Source organism: Natator depressus, chromosome 5 (genome assembly GCF_965152275.1).
Source record: "Natator depressus isolate rNatDep1 chromosome 5, rNatDep2.hap1, whole genome shotgun sequence".
In the NCBI taxonomy this organism is placed as follows: Eukaryota; Metazoa; Chordata; order Testudines; family Cheloniidae; genus Natator; species Natator depressus.
In genome coordinates this window covers 49,304,851-49,325,044 of record NC_134238.1, presented here as the reverse complement: position 1 = coordinate 49,325,044, position 20,194 = coordinate 49,304,851, and the positions used below count along the sequence as shown (strand labels likewise).

The 20,194-nt window shown below is 43.2% G+C and overlaps 2 protein-coding genes across 3 annotated transcripts in view; one reads left to right on the top strand and one right to left on the bottom strand.

Moving 5' to 3' along the window:
* The window catches only part of MRPS27 (mitochondrial ribosomal protein S27), a 63,167-nt gene extending 50,918 nt beyond the window's left edge, over positions 1 to 12,249 (bottom strand). Inside the window, exons 1-2 of the mRNA XM_074952760.1 lie at positions 12,014 to 12,249; positions 6,738 to 6,815 (exon numbers count right to left, since the gene is read on the bottom strand). Of these exons, the coding sequence (XP_074808861.1) occupies positions 6,738 to 6,815; positions 12,014 to 12,092 (157 nt within the window). The 5' untranslated portion in view covers positions 12,093 to 12,249. The remainder of the gene's footprint in view (positions 1 to 6,737; positions 6,816 to 12,013) is intronic.
* Positions 12,250 to 12,302: 53 nt separating this feature from the next.
* The window catches only part of PTCD2 (pentatricopeptide repeat domain 2), a 39,475-nt gene continuing 31,583 nt past the window's right edge, over positions 12,303 to 20,194 (top strand). For both annotated transcript variants that reach the window (XM_074952762.1, XM_074952761.1), the window contains exon 1: positions 12,303 to 12,438. In XM_074952762.1, coding sequence (XP_074808863.1) covers positions 12,306 to 12,438 — 133 coding nt within the window. In that variant the 5' untranslated portion in view covers positions 12,303 to 12,305. The remainder of the gene's footprint in view (positions 12,439 to 20,194) is intronic.

The window sequence follows — 20,194 nt, the reverse complement described above, 5'->3', positions numbered from 1 at the left end:
CAATGGGGGAGGTTTAGATTGGATATTAGGAAAAACTTTTTCACTAAGAGGGTGGTGAAACACTGGAATGCGTTACCTAGGGAGGTGGTAGAATCTCCTTCCTTAGAGGTTTTTAAGGTCAGGCTTGACAAAGCCCTGGCTGGGATGATTTAACTGGGAATTGGTCCTGCTTCGAGCAGGGGGTTGGACTAGATGACCTTCTGGGGTCCCTTCCAACCCTGATATTCTATGATTCTATGACCAGAGAGATTGAAGTGTTCTCCGACTGGTTTATGAATGTTATAATTCTTGACATCTGATTTGTGTCCATTTATTCTTTACGTAGAGACTGTCCAGTTTGACCAATGTATATGGCAGAGGGGCATTGCTGGCACATGATGGCATATATCACATTGGTGGATGTGCAGGTGAACGAGCCTCTGATAGTGTGGCTGATGTTATTAGGCCCTGTGATGGCGTCCCCTGAATAGATATGTGGGCACAGTTGGCAACGGGCTTTGTTGCAAGGAGAGGTTCCTGGGTTAGTGGTTCTGTTGTGTGGTATGTGGTTGTTGGTGAGCACATTGTGGGGAGTGTGGTCAGTTTGGATGAGCTATTGCCAGCAGGAGAGTGAGTTAGTGTGTGTGTGGGGGGGGGGGGGGGGAGGTTTGAGAGAACCTGGATTTGTGCTGGAAATGGCCCAACTTGATGATCACTTTAGATAAGCTATTACCAGCAGGAGAGTGGGGTGGGAGGAGGTATTGTTTCATGGTCTCTGTGTATATAATGTCTTCTGCAGTTTCCACAGTATGCATCCGATGAAGTGAGCTGTAGCTCACGAAAGCTCATGCTCAAATAAATTGGTTAGTCTCTAAGGTGCCACAAGTACTCCTTTTCTTTTTGCGAATACAGGCTAACATGGCTGTTACTCTGAAACCTGTCGTACTCAGTGAAATGCTGATTTTTAACCTAGCCGTAGTTACCACAATAATTATTGTTAACTTCAACTATCTTTCTCAAGTATTTTTTTCCCCCACCCTTAGATAAATGTTATACAAGATTCTTCTAGGGAAGGCATGGAAAATTGTCAACAACCTATTGCCTTGAGTCACTAAGCTTAAGGGCAAATGTATCTGCTGTACTTTTCTTTTTTTAAAACTCCTTTGAAAATGTGTAGAAAAGGGAATGGTAGAAGAGACTGAATAACTCAATTCTCCCACATCTGATCAATTGATCTAGGTCTAGACAACTGATAACAGTTGGAGAGGCCATTTTGATTCTTCACAGCAGTGATAAAATTCAAACAGTGGAATGAACAACTCTTCAAGGGCAACATATGTATCAGCAACAGCAGGTTGACAGCAATTAGCTAAAGGCTAGTTACAGAAAGGTGCTCACCTGAGCACAAGACTATCTAGAGTTCTTAATCTACACAGTGAATAAGACAGGAAAGTATAGAATAAGAATATGTTCAGTATTTAAACAATACCACAACATGGTTCTGTGGTGAATGAATATACAGCTTGGGAAACCCACTTGTAGCAGGTTTCAGAGTAGCAGCCGTGTTAGTCTGTATCCACAAAAAGAAAAGGAGGACTTAGTCTCTAAGGTGCCACAACAAATTTATTTGAGCATTTGTAGCAGTCATTTTTCAGACTTCATTGAGTTGTTGAGGATTTAATGCATCTCTATCTGAAGCTGAAAGATGTCTAACACAGCTTTGAGTGTTGGTGTCCAATCCTGAAAGGCACACAGAGAACTCCCCCTGAACTATCTGATGAGAGTTGCACACACAGAGGACTTGCAGGATTAGCCCCTTGATCTGTCAATGAAGCTGGAAATCTGTCAGCACTTTACCAAAGAAAGTAACTTGCACTACTGACACAGCTCCCTCAGCCCCAGTATAAAAATCACACTAAAATTAAAGCTTAACATATAAGTAACAGAAATCAGGTTAACTGAAAATTTAACATTGTCCACCAAACTGCAGCTTCTATTGTAGTTACTAGAGATGAATGAATATTTTGCAGTGAACATATTCCAGGTTTGCTTCTGTCTGCAGAGCGTGAGAGCAGATTGATTTTTCTGAAATTCATTTTAAATTATTCAGTGGTTTTTGTGAATTTAATTCTGTGGATTGCTATTTAATAAAAAATAATGTAGCTGTGTTGCAAATTATAAATGGGCTGTGGGTAGGTATGGCAAGCTGATCAATTGGCCAGTCAAAAGCTCACGAAAGCTTATGCTCAAATAAATGTGTTAGTCTCTAAGGTGCCACAAGTCCTCCTTTTCTTTTTGCGAATACAAACTAACACGGCTGCTACTCTGAAACCTGTCAAATAACGTCAGTTAACCACAAATATTTGACCACTGTCAAATATTCCAGCAAGAATGCCCTAAAGTAGGCAGCGGCCTATCTTTTTAGATTGCATCATGGTGCCATTCTTTAGAACTTCATTTCATTATGTTTTGCATTTTTCTAAGTTAAAGTAATTCAGTTAAGTAACTTGTTTGTTATTAGGCATAAGTATCTAAGGCTAAGCCTGCCAGAGACCATAACGTCTTACTCTTTTATTAGTGATCTAATAAATTAGCGCTTAAAGTATTTTACCATTTTTTACACTGTTTGACAATATCTTACTGGTCAAATGATCAACCCTGCTGGTGGGATAGCTGAATGCAAGTGCATAATTTACATTTCTTAGCTTTCATGGCAGTAAAACCTGACCATATGTGTGTGGAAACACAAAAGGAGTGTTTACATGGCCAAGTGAATTTATATTTAAATTCTAACAAATATCCACAGAAAATGTTTTTACACTATTTGTCCAGCAGAGGTAATTATCAAATAGGAGATTAATATGATCAACTCTCATCCAAGGTTAATTTTTACTGAATTATCTTCCATAAAAAGGTAATTTTCCACAGACTACAGAAGACAGTATAACCACATATTATGTCATATTTTTTTTTTAAGAAAAATAAGAGTGGGGGTCACTTAAATTCAAGGCATCCCCTTCCACCCTTAGTCATGGAAATAATGGGCACTTCCATTTCTTGTTAGTTTATTTTTAAATCTGTTCGTGGAAACTAAAATTCCTGCTCCCTACAATTGGGTGGCTCAGGGAACCTCCTAAGTTACTGATTTTCAAATATAACTCAGGCCAACAGTGGCTAACATCTGACTGCTGTTCAGTGGCCTGTCTTATATGAATGTGGTCTCAAAAACGAGGAGTCCGGTGGCACCTTAAAGACTAACAGATTTATTTGGGCATAAGCTTTCATGGGTAAAAAACCCAGTTCAGATGCAACATGAATGTGGTCTCAGTTCAGTTCCAGATCTGTCCATCACAAAAACCACTCTGACAACTGGCACCCTTATGGCAAACATGTAATTAGCATGGAGACTGAACTATCATCTCACTCACTCACAATGGTGATCATCAAGAACAAGGTTGAAGCCCACTGACGAGGCAATGTTGGGAAGCTGGTACCTATGACATACCCGTCCTGTGAGTGAAGACCTACTTCAGTGCAGAATTGTTAAGTGCTCTACTTCAGTTTTTATAGAAACAAAACACTTTAGAGGAAAAAATTCTGTCCTATGTTGGGAGACTGAACAATGGCTCGAGTCAAGAGCTCACCCTACGTAACTTTAGTATTACATCAAATGTCTCTCTGCTCTCAACTGCCAACATGCAAATAAGATGCAGCACACGCAACTGGCCCTGGCCTCCACATTCCTGGGATCCATCAGGAAAGGACTGATTTTTATAACAAAGGCCTTCTCACTGAAGTCTACAAAGACAGCACTGCCATCTACTGTTCTGATAGGACAGTTTTGATAAGTAAAACACCAATGCTTTTTCAAACAAAATGAACAACTTATTTTACTGCCCCACTTGTGTGGTCTCTACTTGCCATCAATCTACTGTCAGTTAATTTCATCTTTTTTGTTGATAGATCAACTGAAATTTTAGAGAATGTAGGTCCATCCAATCCTCCTTTTTGAGCATCTAATTTTCAGAAGAGAGTCTATTGTTAAACAGATTTTTTCCCGATCAATAGGCTATTTGAAAACCATGACCACGACATGTCAATCTCATCTTTTAAAAACCCACTGTTCTTTAGTTAGCATTTGTTCCACATCCAAAACTATGTTCTCCTCTGCAATATTTGGATGTCTCAATCCTATCACTCCAGGAACATTAACTTTAGGCTATAATCATCATTTATTTTTATGGAGTCAAGTTTGTAACAATACACCATACAGATAACACAGTAAAGGAACAAGCCTGAAACACAACCATGTCATCAGAGCAGTGGAATAGAGGGAATTTGTGTAAAGAACACTTCTTGTTTCTTTATATCAAAAATATTACTTTCTTTAAATCATCATGAGATGTGCCAGATAGACAATCATGGAGATTATAGGCTTCTACCAGCAAAACAGATACAGAGGGGTAAGTGCCAATTTAATCTTCTTTATCAGTGTTCTGCAGGCGTTGAAGAGTCCATGAAAAATTGTTCAATATTACTAAAACAAGTTGTCTTAATATGAATAATTCATCCTAGTAGTAATTATTTTTTTGCTCTTACACACATGATTAAATGTGCAGCAACACAATTAGCAAAGACTGACTACAGTCCAGATGTCTGATGTCATCTCCGCCAACATGCTATTAGAAATGACATGGTTTAACTAACTTCTTTTGTTCCTTCCAGGAACAAGACACCAAAACCCAAACCAAATGAATGAATTTGTTCTAATAACCCTGAGAAAGGGGAAAGCAGTCTTGACTTTCAGAGGCAGCCAGGAGTAAGGTAACTGCTTTGGTCCAAGATCTCAGGCAGAAAAGAGGTTGGAGTCTCCCTCCCCAAAAAGTGTCATAAGAGAGCTGTATGATCAGGGCTATAGTCATTGATATAAAAAAACTCTGGTAGCCTATGTACAGTAAAATGAGTTAGTATCAGTCCAGTTATTTATGAATAGATGAAAAAGTTATGCACTATAGAGAGCAGCTCACAGATCCATAAACATTAATGCTACAAGGGATTCTGGTGATCATGACCTCCTGCACAATACAGGCCATAGACTTTCACCCAGTAATCCTGCATCTATCCTATAACTTCTTGTTGAGCTACACCACATCTTTTAGAAAGACCTCCAATCTTGATTTGAGATGACATCTTGCATTGGCAAGGAAACTGACTGGATACTGCAGTACATTTCCTCTCCCACCCCCTCTAAGCTTCTACAGTTGCAAAACCCTTCTCCTCCTCTGCCACTGCTGCCACCCCCCCAAAATCACAACTGGCACTAACTAGTCCTTAGTGCAGATCATCTGGATTTATCCAAGCATAATCGAGATCAGATTACAGCCTCATTCATGGCTAGGAAAATCCCTTTGCCTAAAGGAAGCTGAAAGCTTGCCATGAAACTACCCTATGATACGCCACGCAGCTCAGAGTGGATACTGTGGTGCACGATGAGTAGGGCCCTACCACATTCACTGCCATGAAAAACGTGTCAGACTGTGAAATCTGATCTCCCACTGTAAAATCTGGTCTTTTGTGTGCTTTTACCCTATACTATACCGATTTCACAGGGAAGACCAGAGTTTCTCAAATTGAGGGGGTGGGGTCCTGACCCAAAAGGGAGTTGCAGGTTATTTTAGGGGGGATCACGGTATTGCCCACTTACTTCTGAGCTGTCTTAAGAGCTGGGCAACCGGAGAACAGCAGCTGTTAGCTAGGCACCCAGCTCTGCAGGTAGCAGCACAGAACGAAGGGTAGCAAGACCATACCATGCCATCCTTACTTCTGCGCTGCTGGCGACAGCTCTGCTTTGAGAGCTGGGCTCCCAGCCAGCAGCCACTGCTCTCCAGCTGCCCAGCTCTGAGGGCAGCACTGCCACCTGCAGCAGCACAGAAGTAAGGGTAGCACTACCAAACCCCTCCCCCAACTCCTTTTTGGGGTCAGGACCCCTACACTTACAACACTGAAATTTCAGATTTAAGTAGCTGAAATCATGAAATTTACTATCTTTAAAATCTTATGGCTGTGAAATTGACCAAAATAGACTGATTTTGGTAGGGAGATGTAGTCCAGCCCAGGAGCTCAGCCCAAAGGATATAATACAAGTGCACAGACTACAACTCCCATGAAACATCATAGCAGATGGTTTAATATTGAACAAACCCAAAACTAAGTTTCAATTTTCCTGATAGAAAATTAATAAATCTCAGCAAAAAATTTAGAAGACACAGAGATTTCAGTCAGTCTTTTTGAAAATTATCCTCCAATAGTTTACAAAATGACATCTTGCACATCTAACACATCTTACTGTTAATTGTAAGTAACACAGACTGCCTTTTAAATTTTGATATCAAAACTTAGAATGGGCACTTGAACTTCTCAGATAATAAAAATCACATCCATGGAATGTGTATTTTTTGTGGGGAAAAAAAAACAATTTACAGAAAAGACATTTTTCTAATTTTAATGAAAGGTATAAAGTCTACCCTTGGGAGAAAGTATCTGCATGTTTTTGTTTTGGATCAATAGTACAAACAGGCAAGATATTTCTAACTTACAGGATTGGATTCTGATCCTCTTACTCAATCTTAGTAGCATTTTACTCCACAAATACTCAGTGTTAAGTACTAAAAAATGTGAGTAATGGTGTAAACTCTTCCATAATGATTTTAGGTTTTTCAGTTAGTCAAGATGAGTAAATGTAAAAACTCTTTCCTTACCCAAGCTGTGCACCTCTTTTTCTCTTTCTTCCCATCTTGAACTGTCCACGTAAGCTGCAGAAAGAATAGATCTTCTGCCTAATTTAAAAAAAAATATATATATATATATATATATATATATAGTCGAAGTCAGGTCACTTAAAGGAGTCAGTTTAACTAAATGAACATTTTTATTAGAACAATTTTTTATATTTTTCCATTCACTGAATTAACTAACTGTTTTGTGAGCACTCCCATATTTCAAGCAGTTAATTCATCATATATGCATTCAAACCATAGTAAGACAAGACATTACCGTGGTCACTTTCTTTTCCCTAGAAGCCTCTATAATCCCCTCCAACATGAAATTAACTTCCACAACACTTAACTTGATTTTAGCATTTGAGAGAGAGCTTTTGGGCATTAAAACATTTATTGTTCACACACTACTTATTTTCTCTATGCCTCTAATAAAAACCTAACGCCAGGAAACATTCATGAACAAAAGCAAGAAATAAAAAACCCACTTGGCATCATACATGTACTTTTCTCCACATACTTCTCTGTTCATGCACATTTGTGATTAGGACTTCAATTTTTCAACTGAACCTTTTTTTGGCAAAAAAAAAAAATGCAGATTCAATAACATAACTTCATGTTAGTTTGTAAACCGATGTCGGTTTCCCCAAATTGTTTCAGAATATAAATCTGAAACTCAAAGCATTTTGTTTTGATATTTTCCAAACAATGTTACAATTTTTCAGTTTGAAATGACTTCAGGTTTTGAAATGTCATTCAATTTTATTCAGCAAATTCAAAAATGTTAAAGCTCAAAATTTAAAGGAAAAGTTTTGTAAAAACAATGTTTTGTTCAACCCACAATTTTATTTTTTTTTACTACTTCTATTTGCCTAAAGTTTTCATTTTAGAACCAACTCAAAAGGATTTTTTTTTTTTCAAATTGCCAATAAGCCAAATAAAAAATGGTTATTCTCCAAGCTCTCTTTGAGAGACACTGGCAGCCCTGTGAAACATGAGCAAGACTGTTCATATCTTCTGGAAGACAAGGGCAAGTGCTGAATCCTGGAGGACAGGGAACACCATTGTGCAGAGGAATACATGAGAGGTGCAAGGGCAGCATGTCATGTGTTGCTGAAGGGGAAAGAGGTAAAGATATGGATGTAAAATGCTTTGAAAGACTTGGATGAAATATTATAAGTACAAATTACTATTATGGTTCCACACACTACATAGCACTTGTTTTCAAGTCCTCATCTGAAAGCACTAACAAACCTCATTAAATTTAAAGTCATTGTTTTTCATTTTACTCCTACAGTTATTTTCCTACTATAGCTGGAAGCTAGAAAATGTACCTCTTTCGCTTCACCACCCTTCTTTTTAAAGATGTCCAGTTCTGCATTTCTTTGCAAATGTGCGTCAAACAAATCTGGTGGCCTGGAGTCCTGTGGTCTGAATACATTTATTGTATGCATTCAGCTGTACAAAAAGCTTTCAAATCACAAGAAGCATTTAATATCCTCCATTCTTCAATATAAGTGGTAGGTGTGTTAAACAGTGATAACTTTAATTAGCCATTTTAGAACAATTTTCCCTTTTGTTTGTGTCTGTGTGCACAGTGAGAGTTGGTTAAGAATGCCAGCTGTAGAGGCTGAAATGTGATGTCTCCACACAGTACAGACATCATAATGAAGGGACATTATGCAAAAGGGAGTTGCTGGAAGGTCACCAGGTTATTTTAGGGGGGGATCATGGTATTACCACTCCTACTTCTGTGTTGCCTTCAGAGCTTCATCCCTAACCATGAGGGTAGTTCAGTCTCCATGCTACTTCACTTTTGTCACAAAAATACCAGTTAGTGCCAAATGAAAAGGTGGTGATTTCTGTGACATGGACACTGACCTACTATGAAGCAACAAGGAGAGATTTCAAATTACTGAAATTTGTAAACACACCCAACAAACTCCACCACCAGAGGTGTTTATGTACAGGGTTTTAAGGAGAACTCTAGTTCAATTTTGCCCAAAATTTTGCTTTTGTAAAAACAAGCTTTAATAAAAATGGTTAAGTGGGGTTGCTGCAGGTCAGTAATCTCCAACCTCTTTTACACTCAAGATCACTCTTTGAATCTAAGGGCAACCCAGGATCTACCCCACCCCTTCCCCAAGGCCCTGCCCCGCTCACTTCATTTCTCCCCACCCCCACCACCCCTGTCGCTCCCCCTCCCTCCCTCACTTCACTTTCAGTGGGCTGGGGCAGGTTGTTGGGGTTCAGGAGGGGGTGCAGGCTCTGGATTGGGGCCAAAGGGTTCACAGTGTGGGAGGGGGCTCTAGGCTGAGCCTGGGGGAAGGGGTGAGGAGTGCAAGCTCGAGGAGGGAGTTTGGGTGCAGGAGCGGGCTCCAGGCTGGGGCAGAGTGTTGGGATACAGGAGGGGGTACTGGCTCTGAGAAGGGGGTCAGGGCAGGGACTACTGGCTCTGGGAGGAGGGTCCAGAGTGTTGGGGTGCAGAAGGGGGTACCACATGCTGCCTTTGGGAGAGGGTTCAGGGTGCGGAAAGGGGTATGGGATGCTGGTTCCAGGAGGGGGCTCAGGGTGGGGCACTCACAGAGATCCCCTTAGGACTGTCACCTGATGTGCTGAAATTACCTCTGAGCCCATTTTCCCCACTAGCTTAGGACTCCAGAACCCTGCCTTGTTGTGCCAGACACCCTAGCCTGCTGCAACACAGACCCAGGGTCTGGGCCACGCCCCCAAAAGCTGCAGATTAACTAAAAACAACTCAGCAGGTTACCTGTCTCCAGCACCCAGACACGTAGCTCCCAATGGGATCTAAATCCATTTTACTCTGTATAAGGCTTATACTGGGTAAATTTGTAAATTGTTCGCCCTCTGTATCACTGACAGAGATGAACGGCTGTTTGCTCCCCCAGGCATTAATCACTTACTGTGGGTTTATTAATAAATAAAAGTGATTTTATTAAGTATAAAAAGTAGGATTTAAGTGGTTTCAAGTAATAATAGGCAGGACAAAGTAAGTCACAAAAGCAAAATAAAACAAACTCACAAGTCTAAGCCCAATACATTAAGAAACTGATTACAGGTAATATCTCAAGCTCAAAGATGAGCCAACAAGCTTTTTTTCCCACAGACTAGACCCCTTCCTAGTCTGGGCCCAATCCTTTCCCCCCCGTACAGTCTTTGTTAGATCCAGCAGACATCTCAGGTGTTAAACAGGGGTTTTCTCATGACTGGGAGCCTTTGTGGCCTGCTCCACCCCTTTTTATAGCTTTGGCACAAGGCAGGAATCTTTTGTCTGTGCTTGTCCCCGCCTCACTAATGGAAAAGTACAAGGATTAAGATGGATTCCAGTATCATGTGACATGGTCACATGTCACTGTAAAACCCATAGTCTCCATTCTTCCTGGGTTGGCCTACAGTACAGAGGAAGGCTTGCATGTAAATAAACCATTTACAACCAATTGTCCTAGTCAGTGGAAGCCATCAAGATCCTAAACAACCATTCATGGCCCGCACTTTGCATAATTACAATAGGACCTCAAAGTTATACTTCATATGTCTAGCTTCAGACACAAGAATGATACATGCATAGAAATAGGAAAAATATATTCAGTAGTTTATAACCTTTGTTACAATAGCTTACAAGAGACCTTTAGCATAAAGCATATTCCAGTTACATCATATTCACACTCATAAGCATATTTCTGTAAAACATATGGAATGCAACATCACAGTGCTGGCTCAGGGAGGAGGGTCCAAAGTGTTGGGGTGCAGGAGGGCGTACAGGGTGCTGCCTCTGGGAGGGGAACCAGGGCTTGGGGTCCAGGAGAGGGTTTGGGGTGCTGGTTCCAGGAGGGGGTTTGGATGCTGGCTCTGAGAGGGGGCTCAGGGTGGGGCTTGGGTTGCAGGAGGGGTATGGGGTGCTGGTTCTGGGAGGGGGCTCAGGGATGGGGTGCAGCCTCCCACCAGGCAGCACTTCCCTCCAGTAGCTCAGTGAGGCTAAGGCAGGCTCCCTGCCTACCCTGACCCTAAGCCGCTCCCAGATGGGGCCAATGCACCCCTGCAGCCCCGGGGGCAAGGAAGGAAGAATGTGGCTCCGTATGCTGCCCCTCTCTGCAAGCACCGCCCCTTAGTTCTCCTGGCCAATGGGAGCTGCAGGAGCGGGGCACAGAGGGAGATGCATGCCCCCTGGGGCCTCACTGGCTGCTTCGGAAGTGGCATGGGTCCGGATAGACAAGGAGTCTGCCCTAGAGGCAGCCACACTATGCCGCTGGAGATCACAATCAACCAGTCAATCATGATTGACAGGTTGGTGACCACTGCCATAGGTGGTGGTGTTATAGCCAAATTGGTCCCAAGCTATTAGAGAGACAAGGTGGATGAGGTAATACTATCTCACTCACCTTACCTCTCTAACTTTTGTTGCTGGATGGATAATTTTTAGTAAGCGTTTATCCCTGCCGATTTTAGAGCCCCAGCATTACAGCAGGGTGCTAGTTCATGTTATCCTGAAAAGCAGGTGACTGGGTAGATGATAGTATGGTGGTGAATGTGGAATAAATGTAGGTCTACATTCGCAAGCTGTAGTCAGAGCTGGTGCTAGGCAGAAGCAGACTCAACAATTGCTTAAGGCCCTGAGCAGCTCAAAAAGGCTCCCTATTAATTATTAGTATGTGTTGTGGGCCACCCCAAAAAATATTCCTGCTTGGAGCCCCCAGTGGACTAGCACGGGCACTGGCTTTAGTAACCCCCTTATGCCACGTGCAGTAGCCAGGAGCCATAGGAGGACACTCAACTCTGACTCGTCCTTTGCACGCAGAGCTCCTAGAGCACTTTACACTGGCGGGGCATGATTATCCCCATTTTACAGGTCACCCCCACAGCGCGCTTAGGGTGGCTAAATGTCCCAATTTTATAGGGACAGTCCCGATTTTGGGTTTTTTTTAATATAGGCTCCTATTACCCCCCACCCCGTCCCCATTTTTCACACTTGCTGTCTGGTCATCTCCTAAGTGCACTACGGAGCCAGGAGCAGCTCCCAGCTCTCCTGCACTGGCCTATGACGCCTGGACATACAGCAGCCGTGCGCGGGCGGCGAGCTCGGACCTGCTCCGATCCCCGGGGCACGCAGGAGGTGATGGGACCAAGCGGTGCCCGACAGCCTGACTGATTCCGCCCGGGAGTCCGCACCCCCCAGCGAGCCCCAGGGCAGGTGGAGCCTGCGGGCTGCCCTGGACCACGCGCTCTGGACCGTCACCCACCTGCCACAGCGCGAGGCACTCTCGCACCCCCAGCCCTGCCCCAGAAGACCACGGCTCGCTGGAGCATGGGGGTCGCCATCTCGGAATGTACCACTCCCTGAGGTGGAGAGGGGAAACGAGAACAGCCACAGGGACAGTGCTCCCCTGACCTAGCTATTTAGCTATCGAGGAGTCGCGCACCTCCCTGCCCCTGGAGGGACACCAGTACGAGCGAGGGAGGCGGGGGAAAGGGCGGGGTGAATTCCATTTACGGGTGGCCTCTTTCGCCCCCCCGGCCCGCCTCAGAGCGCAGATGGTACGTTCCGAGGACAGAATGGCCGCCGCGGTAGCTAGAGGTTCCAATCGAATCCTGCGGGAGACAATGAAACGTTCCATGCTGGTCTCAGCTGCCGCGGCGCCCAGCTGCTGGAGCTGCCCGCACGGAGGTACCCCCCGGGCGCCTGGCCTAGGCTCGGAAGAGGGGTGGGGGTGGGGGCGGGGGCGGGGGCGTCCTGTGCGCGCAGGCTGGATAGGCTGCGCACTCCAGGGACGGCGTCACGGCCCAGGAGGACTACGCTTCCCAGCATGCCCTGCAGCGCTCGGGTTTAGTGGACTAGGCAAACTGGCGGTGGGGCTGCTGGGATGTGTGGTCCCTTCTGAGCTCCATCTGTTTGCTGCTGGGCTGGCGTGGAGCGGCCCCTTGGCCTGTCAGCGGCGTGCTTCGGAGCGTGTGCGCCACTGTATTTGGGGTTAGGCTCCGCCGGGGGAGCGGGGCTGTTGGAGCTGGCTGTCTGCCCTGCCCGCAGCGGTAGAAAGGGCTAGAGAGCCGCTTGTGTCAGCAGCTAACAGCGCTCAGCGTCGGGCTGCGCTGTCCGAGGGGAGCGTGTAAATCCCCCCCCCCCCCGCGCCACATGGGGCCTCATCCCGACATAGGGATTCCTGGGGTGGGATCATAGAATATCAGGAAGGGACCTCAGGAGGTCATCTAAGCCAACCCTCTTAAAGCAGGACCAATCCCCAACTAAATCATCCCAGCCAGGGCTTTGTCAAGCCTGACCTTAAAGACGTCTAAGGAAGGAGATTCCACCACTTCCCTAGGTAACGCATTCCAGTGCTTCACCGCCCTCCTAGTGAAAAAGTTGTTCCTACTATCCAACCTAAACCTCCCCCACTGCAACTTGAGACCATTACTCCTCATTCTGTCATCTGCTACCACTGAGAACAGTCTAGAGCCATCCTCTTTGGAACCCCCTTTCAGGTAGTTGAAAGCAGGTATCAAATCCCCCCTCATTCTTCTCTTCCGCAGACTAAACAATCCCAGTTCCCTCAGCCTCTCCTCATAAGTCATGTGTTCCAGTCCCCTAATCATTTTTGTTGCCCTCCGCTGGACACTTTCCAATTTTTCCACAGCCTTCTTGTAGTGTGGGGCCGAAAACTGGACACAGTACTCCAGATGAGGCCTCACCAATGTTGAATAGAGGGGAACGATTACGTCACTCAATCTGCTGGATCAGGGGTGCTGGAATTAGGAGTGCTGCGGTGCTGCAGCACTCTCTGGCTTGAAATTGTTTCCAACACATACAGGGTTTATAGTTTTGTTCAATGGCTTTCAGCATCTCCCCCTATAAAAATTGTTCTAATGCCACTGGCTAGGTTAGGGACGTGGTGGGAGATGTGGGTTCTGTTTCCAGCTCTGCAACTGGATCCCTGGATGAGTAATATGCAGATCACTTCATCTCTGTGCCTCCCTTTTCCAATCTGTAAATATAAGGTCATGCTTACTGGCCTTGAAAAGTGCTTTAACTTTTATTTTTTTATGTAAAAATTTCCCAGGGAGAACAGCGCCCTTGCCCAAACCCCTGTTGCCTCTGCTTGTTGACACCCAGTCGTTATTTTGACCAATTTTCCAAATGCCCTAATCTGAGACCTACTGTGTTCGTGGAAATAAAGGAAAGGGAATCCACCCAAGAAAAGCTGCATTTCTGTTTCAGTGCTTCTAGCATTTAAGAGCAACAGAACAGCCTGTGTAACTACATCCTTGTTGCATTCCTTACCTACAACTTGTGATGTTGGAGGTGCCTTCCATTTATTATTGTCCTATCTTTTTAGAAATGAGAATTCCTCAATGGGCCTTCCTTTTATGGAAGCTTCTGAACAATGAAAGGCCACTTCAACAAAAGCAGGTTTCTTAACAGAGCTGCTTTTCTTAGTGAGTGGAATCTCCATGATCCCACAATGTACATTGCTAGTGATCAGTTCAATACTTACTTTTCCCCTCTAAAGTTTCTTTTCAATTTTCTACTCTATAAGTTACAAATTTAAGGCTATAGAGTACTTCAGAAGACAAAGAATTGAATTCAACCCAGATAAAATCATTCCGTCCCCTACACAGGCTCTCTGTCCCAGCGCTGATTCAGTGGCTACTGAATGTCTGCCCTGTCTGATACCCAGCTTACCTGCCTTAGAAGGTTGACGGGATGTCTGCCTTGCTGGGATGTTCTTCCAGAGAGTCTAGATATTCCAAACCTGATACTGAAGCTTTGTCTACATTATCAGTGCTTTGCTGATATAGCTATATTGGTGTAGATACAGCTTACACCAGTTAATTTGTCTATTGGCATAGTAACAGCAGCTTCTTGAACTGTGTTAGCTATGCCAACAAAAGCACTTTTATATCAGCATAGCTGTGTCTCTGGGGTGGGGGGGTTGTCAGCATAATCGTGCCTGTTAGGGGATGTGGGTTTTTTCACACCCCCGACCGATATAGACATGCTGAGAAAACTTTGTAATGTAGACCTGGTCTTAGACAACTAAAGGCTTGTTTTCACTGCAGAGTTGTTAACTTGAGCTCTTATTGTTGCTCCCATCCACACACATAAACCTCTCACTTGACTCAAGCTGAGATATATGATAAAGCCTGAAGGATGTTTGCTCTTGGGCTGGTAACCCACCCATTTTGCAGTGTGGATGCAAGCTAAAGCATTTGAGTGCTGAGAGTCCTCCAGTGCTTTCAGGGTTCCCTCCCCATTCTGAACTCTATGGCACGGATGTGGGGACCCGCATGAAAGACCCCCTAAGCTTATTTCTACCAGCTTGGGTTAAAACTTCCCCAAGGCACAAATTCTTCCTTATCCTTGGAACGGTATTTCTGCCACCACCAAGTGAGTTAGACGAAGATTTAGGAAAAGGACCACTTGGAGTTCCTGTTTCCCCAAAATATCCTCCCAAGCTCCCTTCACCTACTTTCCTGGGGAGGCTTGAGAGTAAACAAGGTGAGCACAGACCAGACCCTTGGGTTTTTAGGACACTAAAAACCCCAAACAGAACTTTTTATTATAAAGGAAAAAAAAAGTAAAAGAAACACCTCTGTAAAATCAGGATGGAAGATAATTTTACAGGGTAATAAGATTTAAAACACAGAGGATTCTCCTCTAGGCAAAACTTTAAAGTTACAAAAAAACAGGAATAAATCTTCCTCTTAGCATAGGGAAAATTCACAAGCTAAAACAAAAGATCTAATCTAATGCATTTCCTTCGTATTACTTACAATTTGTAATCTTAGATGCTTACTTCAGGTATGGCTTTAGGAGATGTATTTTCCCTGCCCTGGTTCCTCTCTGTCCTGGAGAGAACAACAAAAGCCCAAAACAAAAACCTTCCCCCACAGATTTGAAAGTATCTTCTCCCCTTATTGGTCCTTTTGGTCAGGTGCCAAACAGGTTAGCTGAGCTTCTTAACCCTTTACAGTAAAGGAGGGATTTTATGCAACCCTTAGCTGTATGTTTCTGACAAGTGCTTTCTCACAATTAGCCCCAAGCGGACAGAAAGACAGCCAAGTTCTGCAGTTTACTGGGAAAGAACTATAAAGCAGCTCAGTTTACTTCAGCCCTAACAGCCATGAGATGAGCCCCTCAGAAGTCCTAGTAATACGTGCACCAGGGACGCTCTTGAGTATAGCTTTGCAGTGTGGCCACTCACACCCAGGTGAGGCCAACGCAAGTGCTCATCACCCTCAGTTAACTCTGCAGTCAAGATATATACTATGCCATCCTCTCCTGTCTTTCAGCAGCTTCTAGGAAATGAGTTTGTTTACATAAAATAAACATTTCTTTTCACTTTTAGAAAATATTATGGAAATGTTTAAAAGACCCACTCAGTTGCAACATGTACACAAATTTTTAGCTAGGTAAAGAGGCAGTTTGCAGGAGGTTTTCCATAGGGATAAATAGTAGCTGTATTTTTCAGTGCAGCATTAATAATGCATGTACCAGTCACCCGACCAATCTCTCTACTTACGATTTTTATTCTGTTCCCTCCTGCTTCGTTTTCTTTTATCTTTCAGATTGTAGTCTTTTTGGGGCAGGGATTTGAGGGCATTTGGGATTTAGCAGGATCAAGCCCAAAGATAGAAGTACCTGGGTTGAAATCACAGTTTTAACACTGGGCTTTATAGCTGCAGTTGTAACTAGTGGTAGGATACACTACTAACTTCTTAGTAGTAATCACTGATTCTGGGTGGAAGCTGTATATGTGTAATTAACGTAATGAAGGGGAAAAAGACATTGTTTCACATGAAGAATCTAAAACAGGAAGTGTTCTGTCAGCTCCAGAATTAGGCCTTTCAGAGCTTTACTGTGTATGATTCATGGTGGTTGGTCCAGTCCTGTTGTTTCCCACTACACTTTACACAGTCATGACTACCAGGGCCTCTGTCTGCATTGTCCTCCAAATGTTTCTAATTACCTAATGACGAACTACCTTACACCCTTTGAACCCCTTGCTAATTTATGTAGCTTTGAAAATCTGCGTATTTAGTGTCCCTTTACTTAACTTTTTTACTGGATAATATGGTTAGGCTTCTGTATTTGTCTATTTCTGCTGTGTCTACCAACATGATATCTGGGTGCCATATATGAAGTAGACTTCTTGACTCTTCCTGTGTTGGATACTCAGCAAGTATAACTTGAAATCAAGAAGTGACCTTCCAGAGTTCTGGAATCCTGGAGTACCATGGGGACTATTTTGTAAGGGTTTCAGAGTTTTTAGCATCTGCCTGTATAATCCTCTATTTTCAAATTATCGAGAATCTTGCATCTTTCCTTTGCAATCAATGTACACATCAGGTTGCCCTGTACAGCTTGTTTTTTCCGCATTAAAATCAATTAAGAAAATGGTACAGCAAAGAAAACAATTTGGACTAGTTTTTGTGCTGTGGAGTTTGTACTAGGTGAGTTTTTTATCCAGAGGAAATTTGAAGGCTAGTCAGAAATAATATTATTTATTATTTGTGTTGCAGTAATGCCTAGGAGCCCCTGTCAGGGACCGGGACCCTGACCCCATTGTGCAAGGCACTATCCAAACACAGAACAAAAAAGACAGTCTCTGCCCCCAAAGAGCTTATACAGTCTAAGTATAAAACAAGAGAGAACAGGTGGAGGCAAGCAGAGAGATGGGAGAGAAAAAGTACAAAAAGTGACTAAAAATGGTATTATGGCGTTCCGTACTTTTTTTTCCTTTCTCTCTCCCCTTGATTTTCAAATCAAACTTGTGCAATTTAAAGTCAAAAGATGAGTTTTCTAAATGTGAGGGCTAAACTCAACCATGGACCTGATAATCTGAATGCGTTCTTTCTGCCTTGCAACAGAGAGGTACATTTTAATATGCAGCCCTGGGACATTATTGTCTCCTAGCTGACTGCACTCCATGTTTTGGACAGCTGTGGATATTAACATCGCTTGCTGTGGTGTAGTTCCTCACCTTCAGAAATTTTGTTTGTGAAAATCCAATAAATGAAACCTCAGTTGCCTTAATTTCTCCAAATCAGAGGATGATACTTAATAAGTAAGGCTACAATTTTGTCACAGAGGTCATGGAATCAGTGACTTCCAAAGACCACCGGCAAGTGGTGGGAGCTGTCCTGCCGGCAGGTGGCTGGGGGATACCCCACAGCTCCTTGCCGGTCCAGGTGCTGGTAGCATCTGAACTGCCGTGGGGGGCGGGGGGGGGAATCCGGCAGCTCCAAGCCACAGGGGGAGGAGGACCCTGGAGCTCCGAGCTCCCCTGGGTGGTGATGGGAGCCCCCAGAGCTCCCTGCCGGCCCCTGCAGCGGCTCCCCATTTTGTCACGGCTATTTTTAGTAAAAGTCACGGGCAGGTCACGGGCAATAAAGAAAAATTCATGGAAGCCCGTGACCTGTCCGTGACTTTTACTAAAAATATCTGACAAAATCATAGCCTTATTAATAAGACCACCTCAAAAATAAAGAATGTGTTGTAAATTATTAAACTGATGATCTCTTGATGAGATATGTTAGAAGTGGCACGTTTTGGGGGTGGAAGGAGGAATGAATATACCAATTTTCAAGATTCTAGTTCAGTGGGAACAGAAGAATTGTCATTTAGTCACCCTGTTATAACAAAAAGAAAAGGAGTACTTGTGGCACCTTAGAGACTAACAAATTTATTTGAGCATAAGCTTTCGTGAGCTACAGCTCACTTCATCCGAAAGCTCACGAAAGCTTTTGCTCAAATAAATTTGTTAGTCTGTAAGGTGCCACAAGTACTCCTTTTCTTTTTGCAAATACAGACTAACACGGCTGCTACTCTGAAACCTGTTATAACAGGTTACCATGAGACAAGACAGACTTGAAAGAAATGAGGTGTATTTATTTCAACTGTGTTGGGATAGTTTGCATTGGTGTATATTTTAATATGTATAGATGGGCCTTTATTTTCTTATGTAAATAGAAATTTTAGGATTTTTCTTTATTTTTTTCTGGTTCCTTAGAATTTTTGGTTTGTGTGTATGTATAAATAAAACTATCCTTTTTTCCTACTGATATGAGCTGCTCCATTAGTTAGGCTACTTATTTCCTTTTTGTATTCCCCTAACTTCTGATTAAGCCAACACATAAAAAGGATTAGAATGATTCCATAAGCAGCCTAGAAGAGTGGATTGTGTCAGTGTAAACTATTACAGTAACCCTGTTAAAACTGCTTTGTTGCATATAGCTTCTGTTACTTAAAAGATGTCTGTGATGGTAGAGATTTTGCAAACAGAACGTAGCTGACAATTAGCTGAAAAAGATGAGATGTAAAAAAAAATTGAGTTCAGCATTGAAGTCTTAAGATTGTAAACTCTCTGGGGCAGGAACCATGTCTTCCTACGTACTTGAACAGAACCTAACACGAATGAGCTCCAAACTTGATTGGGAAGTTTGGGTTCTATTGTGATGCATAAAATAATACATGCTCATCTTTCAATTCCCCCCCCCCCCGCCCGTTTTATGAAATTATTTTGGTACTTCCTGGCTTACTCAAGAGATCCCAGAATCATAGAACTGGAAGGGACCTCAAGAAGTCATCTAGTCCAGTTCCCTGCACTCAAAGCAGGACTAAGTATTATCTAGACCATCCCTGACAGGTGTTTGTCCAACCTGCTCTTAAAAATCCCCAATGATGGAGATTCCACAACCTCCCTAGGCAATTTATTCCAGTGTTTAACCACTCTGCCATGAAGTTTTTCCTAATGTCCAACCTAAACCGCCCTTGCTGCAATTTAAGCCCATTGTTTCTTGTCCTATCGTCAGAGGTTAAGAAGAACAATTTTTCTCCCTCCTCCTTGTAACACCTTTTATGTCCCCTCTCAGTCTTCTCTTCTCCAGACTAAACAAACCCAGTTTTTTCAGTCTTCCCTCATAGGTCATGTTTTCTAGCACTTTAGTAATTTTTGTTGCTCTTCTCTGGATTTTCTCCAATTTGTCCACATCTTTCCTGAAATGTGTCGCCCAGAACTGGACACAATACTCCAGTTGAGGCCTAATCAGTGCAGAGTAGAGCGGAAGAATTACTTCTCATGTCTAGTTTACAATACTTCTGCTAATACATCCCAGAATGATGTTTGATTTTTTTTGCAACAGCGTTACACTGTTGACTCATATTTAGCTTGTGATCCACTATGACCCCCAGATCCCTTTCCATAGTACTCCTTCCTAGGCAGTCATTTCCCATTTTGTATGTGTGCAACTGATTGTTCCTTCCTAAGTGGAGTACTTTGCATTTGTCCTTATTGAATTTCATCCTGTTTAATTCAGACGGTTTCTCCAGTTTGTCCAGATCATTTTGAATTTTAATCCTATCCTTAAAGCACTTGCAACCCTTCCCAGCTTGGTATCGTTCGCAGACTTTATAAGTATACTCTCTA